This window comes from Vombatus ursinus, unplaced genomic scaffold (genome assembly GCF_900497805.2).
Source record: "Vombatus ursinus unplaced genomic scaffold, bare-nosed wombat genome assembly UNPS02009173.1, whole genome shotgun sequence".
NCBI lineage: Eukaryota > Metazoa > Chordata > Mammalia > Diprotodontia > Vombatidae > Vombatus > Vombatus ursinus.
Genome location: NW_020948951.1, coordinates 3,636,652 through 3,643,966, shown reverse-complemented (window position 1 = coordinate 3,643,966; position 7,315 = coordinate 3,636,652). Strand labels below are relative to the sequence as shown.

At 55.2% G+C, this 7,315-nt stretch overlaps 1 protein-coding gene across 1 annotated transcript in view; it reads right to left on the bottom strand.

The window, feature by feature from the left end:
* GPR108 (G protein-coupled receptor 108) overlaps positions 1–6,936 on the bottom strand; it is a 7,882-nt gene extending 946 nt beyond the window's left edge. The window contains exons 1-15 of the mRNA XM_027851285.1: positions 6,775–6,936; positions 4,983–5,102; positions 4,713–4,763; positions 4,237–4,319; positions 3,922–4,013; positions 3,762–3,817; positions 3,051–3,119; positions 2,793–2,897; positions 2,573–2,706; positions 2,321–2,396; positions 1,988–2,061; positions 1,421–1,538; positions 981–1,111; positions 397–440; positions 246–295 (exon numbers count right to left, since the gene is read on the bottom strand). Coding sequence (XP_027707086.1) covers positions 246–295; positions 397–440; positions 981–1,111; positions 1,421–1,538; positions 1,988–2,061; positions 2,321–2,396; positions 2,573–2,706; positions 2,793–2,897; positions 3,051–3,119; positions 3,762–3,817; positions 3,922–4,013; positions 4,237–4,319; positions 4,713–4,763; positions 4,983–5,102; positions 6,775–6,918 — 1,347 coding nt within the window. The 5' untranslated portion in view covers positions 6,919–6,936. The remainder of the gene's footprint in view (positions 1–245; positions 296–396; positions 441–980; positions 1,112–1,420; positions 1,539–1,987; positions 2,062–2,320; positions 2,397–2,572; positions 2,707–2,792; positions 2,898–3,050; positions 3,120–3,761; positions 3,818–3,921; positions 4,014–4,236; positions 4,320–4,712; positions 4,764–4,982; positions 5,103–6,774) is intronic.
* Between the last annotated feature and the right edge of the window lie 379 nt (positions 6,937–7,315).

Here is a 7,315-nt window from a genome sequence, read left to right as displayed (position 1 = left end):
GGATGGACAGGTAAAAACGGGCAGCTCCCAGGGCATGGATGGACAGGCAAACGGACAGCTCCCAGGGGTGGGAGACAAGACAGGCTCAGGTTTGGGAATAACACTGGAGAGGCAGGATCAATTCCCAAGGAAATGACTGAAAGAGCTATTGGGACAGCTCCAGGGATGGGGGCCCTAGAGAACAGAAAGAATATAGCCCGGGAGGTTCAGTCCAACTCCCCTGCCCCAGCCCTTATTGTCCCTACCATGACGTAGTAATGCCGGAACAACTTGAGCTTTGCCAAGTTCACTGCCACTGAGAGAGGGGAGAGATGAAGGATGTCAGGGACCAGGGGGAGATGGGGGGCGGTAGATTTGGGTGGGGGGATGACTCTGGAACACAGAATGGTCACTCACCCTTCCCATCCGTGCCTGATGCCTCTTGGAGATGGCGGATGGACCTGCCATTTGGGTAGGTGGGGAAGGGAGAAAGCACAGGGTCAGTGTTGACTGTGGGTGGGGACAGGGCGTTCCCTGGACCATAGGGCTTCCAGCCACCCATCTAAAATCCCAGGATCAAAGGCTCTCAGCGATTTAGCTAGTCAAACCTCACTGCATGACGCATAGAGAACCAAAGCCCAAGGTCACACAAGTAAACAGCAGACCTGCCTCCATACTGGTGCTCTCTCCTATCTGCCATGCTGACCACAGCCCGGGGCACTCACCAGCACTGTCTCTAGGAAGCATCCCCCTACCTGACTTGTCAAATCATCCCTCCCTCTACCTGGGATCAGAGACCCAGAGCCAGAGGGGAAATCAGACATCATCTGAGCCCCTCATTTAACAGATGAGAAAATTGAATAGAGGCGGCCCGAAGAAGGAGGTGCCTTGCTCCACAGCCCATGGGAGAGCCTCAACGTCATGGCCAATGGGAGAGGCTCCAGTTCCAGAGGCCTGGGAGGCTAGCAGGAGAGGAAGGGGCCTAAAGGCCAGGTCCTCACCATACGACAGGGAAAAGGATGGCCCCGCAGCAGATGAGGTCAACCAGGAACAGAATCTCCTTCCACAGAGCATAATCGCTGGTCCCCTCCTCAGTGGACTCAATAATGATGTAGGCAACATTGGCCAGGACCTGGGCAGAGTTGGGTAGGGGTGAACCCTTGACCTCCCCTCACACTCTGGCATCTCCCCCCTCTGCCCCCAAGGTGGATCTGAGGGCAAAGCTGAAAGGGACCCGAGACACCCCCTTGTTTTGCAAAAGGAGGAAATTGTAGGAAGGGCTTGCTGGAGGTCCCAGAGCTATGAAGGAGCAGAGACAGGATCTGAACCCTAGGTCTCCAGCTCCAAGCCCAAGTGTTCCTCCACCTGGGGAGGAGAGGATCCATCCACTCTGGGGAAAGGGCCCCATCGAGGAGATCCAGGGTCAGGATGGGACAGGTACCTGCAGGGGGATGACAACCCCGAAAAGCTTCTTCTCCTTGTCAGACAGGACATACTTGACAAAGGCCCAGCCAGAGCCAATGAGAGCAATGGTGATGAAGAGGAGGGCGCCCTTCAGCCTGGGATGGAGAGAGGAGAGGTTGACAATTGGAAGACAGAATAAGTGGAATGTGAGAGCTCCTGTGCTCTGGCACAGAGAATGAGAAATAGCCTCCGCATCCCTCCCCTCTCCTCCCTTCCTTCCCTCCCCTTCCTTTCTCTTCCCTTCCCCTTTCCTTCCTTCCTCTCTTTTCCCTTCCTTCCCCTTCCCTCCCATCACTTCCCCTTTCCTTTCTCCTCCCCTTCCTTTCTTTCCCCTTCCCCTTTCCTTCCTTTCCCTCCCATCACTTCCCCTTTCCTTTGTCCTCTCTCCTCCCTTCCCTCTCCTCCCCTTCCTTTCTTTCCCCTTCCTCCTTCCTTTCCTCCCCTCCCTGGGTTCTAAGACTGAACAATCTTGACTGGGGGGAAGGGGGTAGACAGCCACCTCCCTCCACCCTGGGACCAGGGAAAGGCTTGGGCCCTCACTCACAGGTGGGTGATGTAGTCAGTGACGGCAAGGCCCTCGATGGGACGGCCCTGGCTGTTGATGAAGTAGTAGTTGATCTAGAGAAAGAGGCCCAGGCATGGGCAGATTGGGTGGGGGATGGGGAGGAGGCCAGGTGCCTGTGGCTATGGGGTGACAGTTCTGTGGAGGGTCAGGGTCTCCTATCTGAGGCTCCCAGGATGAACAATGCTAGCTGTCACCACATAAGGGCCATGAGCTCGGCCTTCCAAGGGTCTCTGGGAGAGCCTGGAGCCTCCCCTCCCATGGCCTAATTATCCCCTCTGCCCCTTCCCCACCTTGACCCAGCCGAGAGCTCACACTGTGAAAGAGGAGGGATGCACTCTTGGTGAAAGCCAGAGCCGCCATCAGCCAGTGGATCTTGAAGACGTTGTATCTAGGGGGAGGAGGAGGGCATGCTCAGAAGAAGGGGAGGCTGGAGGAACCCCCTGGGATCTGGGAGGGAGAGAAGTCAGAAGTCTGGGTCTGGGGAAGCACCAGGGACTAGGGGCTTTCAGAGTTGTGGAAGGGGGGTAGTGAGGGCTCCCAGCCTGGGGTAAGCAGGATTGTTACTTGTGCTTGCAGAGAACAGAAACCCATAAGGCTCCAGCCCCCAGGAAACAGGTCGACATGACCAGGTAGAGCTTGAAGAGGGGAATCTCGGTAGCAGACAGAAAGCCATCAGGGTTCTTCTCTTGGATCCTTATCTGGATGAAGAAATCAGGATAAGGGACAGGCCAGGCTTGGGGGCTCAGGTTCTGACCCTCTGCCTTCCCAAGGGAAGGAGCCTCACCGTGATGTCAAAGGGCCTTTCGTGGCCAGGGATGGCATTGTAGCAGTTGTGAAAGTTGAGGTTGTAAAGTCCTTCCTCAGCTGGGGAGCCAATCACCACGTGGAACTGAGGAGGAGAGAGGGCCTCTCAGCCTCCTGCCTCTGAGGGCCGCAGGAGCCCCTAGGCCTCCATCCCCTTTCCCAGAGGCCCAGGGCTAGTCTAGGCAAGCCACGAGGCTGCTGTGCTGGGGAGGGGCCGGGGGACCAGGAGGGTACTCACACTGAAGTTGTAGGAATCATTGTTGTAACCCAAGCTCAGGACCAGCCCCGGCTGCTTATGGCCCAGGTCCTACAGAAAAAGGAGCCCAGTGTCAGGCAGGTGAGGCCTCCATCTAGAATATTTCTTGTTTGAAGCAGCCCTTCCTGACTTATCTCCAGGATTCTTAATGCTGCCCCGTCCACTCCCCTCCCCCATCCTGTCAGTAACAGAAGGAATTACTTCATTCTTTGCACCTGGATCCCCACTGCCTTGTACATGGGCGCCTGGCACACAGTAGATGCTTAATAAATGCTTGCTGATTGGCCGAATAAGGCCCAGCTCAAACACTTTCCTCCAGGAGGTCTTCCTGGTCCCATCCCACCCCTTCTTTGCCCCTTGCCCCACCTGTCTTGTAGTGAGAAAGCTCTGGGTTTGGAGACAAAGGCTTCCAGGCCTGGGCCTATGGGATCCCTCTTCCCCTCTCTGAGTTTCGGTTTCCCCCTCTGTAAAATGGGGGTGCTAAACCTCATGCTATGGTGCTCTCACATGGCTGTGGGGAGGAACGAAGCTCAAAAACTCTAAACTGTGAGAGATGGCCCTCTCCCACTGTGTGTGACTCTCATCTCCTCCAACCAGCCTGGGCACTATGTCCAGTGCTCTGGCCGCTCCCCTGCAGTGGCCCACAGGGACCAGGGAGTGCTGGCTGCCTGATGCTCCCAGAATCCCCCTTACCTGGCTGCCTGAAGTCACTGGTGGAGATGCCGTATCCTGATTGGCTACACTGGCCCCTGCAAAGCAAGTAAAGGCCTGTCGACCAATGATGGCAAAGGTTTAGGGGTGGGGGTGGGGTAACGGGGTCAGACATACAGACAGGGCTCCCACTGGAACTCACCATTGTCTGGACTGGGCAGGGATACACCTTCCTGGAGAAGCCCTGGAGAAATCCGCAGTTTCTTTTGCTCCCCAAACCGACATACCTGGACCCTACAATCGGGAGAAGGGAATTAAGAACGCTGGGGTCTAGCTCTTCCCTTGACACAGGGTTATCTTGACCTGGCACTTCCTCCTTTCTGGGACTCACTTTCTCTATTTGTTAAATAGGAGCTGCCCTGGATAATTTCCAAGGTCCTTCTTGGCCACCCCACCCCCCCAACCCCACCAAATATCCAATCTTTGAACTTCTAGTTCCAAATATAATAAAACTCACTGTTTTCCCTTGAGGTCAATGAGGAATGTGGCCATCAGGGTGCTCCCATTGTGTTTGAGGGCACAGGTATGGGGTTCTGGGGCCTGGAAAGGGAGGAGAGAAGCAGGATGGGTAGGAAGCGAGAGACACACACACACACACACACACACACACACACACACACACACACACACACACACTCTCTCTCTCTCTCTCTCTCTCTCTCTCTCTCTCTCTCTCCCCCCCCCCCTTCCCTATCACTAGTCAGGGAGGGCTCTGGGGAGGAGGAAGACATGACAGAGACAGTGAGCGGCAGAGGCAAAGACAAACACCTGGAAGGGAGAAATACTGGCAAAGGGCCCCTTCCCCCAGTGATAATAATCAACTCATTTAGATGGCGGGAAAGAAACACTGGCAGGTTGTACATTAAATATAGAGAACTCAGACGCTCCCCTGGCCTGGGCCACCCCTCCTCAGACCATCAGACAGAGACTCACCGAATAGGATCTAATACTGCCCGTTCGAGCTCGGGATAGGCTAAAGCCCACCTAGAGTAAAAAGAAAAGAGCCTCCTTTGGGGACCCCAGAGGGGATGCTTCCCTCCAAGAGCCTCCCAGATTTAGGTCCCTCCCTCCTCTTTCCTTCAAATCCAGCTTCATCCGGCCCTTCTTTCTGATGTAAGCAGGGTACCTTCCACCCCCAGCTCCGAGGCCCTGGAGCCTCTCTGGGCTCCAGGCTTTCTCCTCCCCAAAAGTCTCTGTTCTCACCAACTGGGACTGCTCTTCCTGGCTCCCCAGACGGAGCCGAAGCAGGCTGAGTTCCACTTCCAAGGAGCCATTGGTGAAGAAGCCAAAGCTGTTCAGCTGGATGTCAGCCCGTTTTTCCCCCTAAGAGAGAGCCCGACTGTCCAGCCACCAGAGGGACGGTGGCCAGAGCCAAGAGTACCCCAAAGGCTCAATATATGTCCCCTGATACAAACCTCCCTCTCATCTGATGGACCCAATCTCAGAACAAATTCTTTTATTAAGGGGATTTGCTCTGTGAAGTTTGAATTCAGTCAAAGGGCTGCTACCTGAGGACCTGGAGGGGTTCCCCACCCCTGTCCTAGACCAACACCTAGAACCAGAATTGAATGGGTACTCTTCACAGGGGCAGAGAGGAAAGAAGGGAGGGCAGACTGGGCTAGACCACTGGACACTTGGGGCCCAAACACAGGCCAAAGGTCCCAATTCAATCAACTCCACAAGAACAGCCTTCCCTCATCTTGCCTTCCTGGGTTCACACCTTGTATATCGGTTCGAACTTCCTTCCAGGGGGCCCGGTGAGGCGCTGTTTACTGGGTCGAGGATGACCACAGCAAACACCAGATTCCCTTTCCTCAACCCACCCTTCCCCCTAGTTCTCTCCCTCCCTCAACTCAGAACTAACACAATGCAAATACGCTGGGCTTTCCCATCCAGAGAGCCATGTAGAGATATCCATCCAAGACTTCTATGCATTAGGTAGGAGATTGGACTAGCTCAGGAGTTCTTAAACCCTGACATGGACCCTCTTTGGCTTTCAGGACCCCTTCTCAAGATCATGATTTTAAATGCATAAAATAAAATACAAAGGCTTACAAAAGAAACCAATTTATTGAAATAATTATCAAAATATTTAGGAAAACAAGTTTACAAACTCCAAGTTAAGAACCCCTGGTGGATCAACCCAAGGATCTCATTCCATCCCACTCTACCCTGCCCCCTCCAACTAAGCGCTATGAGATAATATCAGCAGCACACATTTCTAGGGCTTTTAGTGCAGTGGATGGCCCGAAGTGGACATACGAAGACCTTCCCACCTCTTACAAGCGCTAGCTATGAGACATCGCGGGTAAGACGCAACATTTCTGTGTCCTCAGGCACACATCTCTAAACCAAGGACTGGGGGGTATCTGCATCTAGGGCGGGAATTTCCCCCCGGGGTTGCTTAGAATGAGGATGAAATCTCGAGCCCCGACGCCTCCCCCACCCCCCAAGGAAAGATCACAAAGTTCCTTTCTTCTTCATCACAGCCCGGCATGTCACTGTGCCTATTTTACAGATGAGGCAACCCCCAGAAAGGGAAAGAGGTTGGCTCAAAGTGCCACGACTAGAAAGCCCTAGATCACTGACTCCTTCACTGAGGGTGGTCTTATCCATCCCCACTAAGCAGAGTAATTCGTGTTTTGTATGCTAGGGGTGGGGGGAGGTGAGGACGGTACACGCACGAGGGAGGAGGAGCCAAAAGGAGGAAACAACCCCACCCGGGGAAAACCAGGAAATTGGCGGGGGAAACGAGGAGCTGGGAAGAGGAGGAGGAAGGCGGACGGTCCCATCTGGGCGGGAAAGGGGTCGACCTCGGGGGTTCTGGACAGACGAATCCATTAGGACAGGAGGTGGGGGGGGATGGCGAGGGGGTGGGGGAGCTGGACCGCTCCACTGGGAGAAAAGGAGGGGGGTTGGAGGAGTCCACTAGACTCGGGGGAGGCCCCAGGAAAATCTTCACCCCCACAGCTCCCTGCATCGCCCACGACCTCACCGTCAGCACCAGCTGGTGGATCCTTCCCGAGCAGCCGTCCAGCAGCAGCAGTCCCAACAGCAGCGGTAGCGGTAGCGGCAGCGGCGGCAGCACCCGCTCTGCTCGGGTCCCACCGCCGAGCCCCCTCCTCCGGTCCTCGGCCATCGCTGGAGCCGCCACCGCCTCCGACAACGCCCCCGGCACTCTACGATCCGCCCCCAACGCAGCCAATCGCAGCGCGCGAGGGCAAACCCTGCTTCCTAGGGGTGATGAAAGAGCCAATTCGCATCCAGGATCTCTACAACTTGGCACCTGACGGACAGCAACCAAAGCAAATCGAAGAGCTGAACACGCTCATCCGACCCCTTAGTTCTGCCCAATAGGAGGCGAGATTCCATCGGGTGTGCCTGACAGATAAGCGGATGAGCCAATTGCAATGTGTCCGATTCGGTAGGGTACGGAAGAAATCCCCGATCACTCCAACTGACAGAAAGAGCCAGGACTACAATTCCCAGAATGCAGCATCTCAGATGACAGTACCCGAGAAAGACTTGGGAGGTGA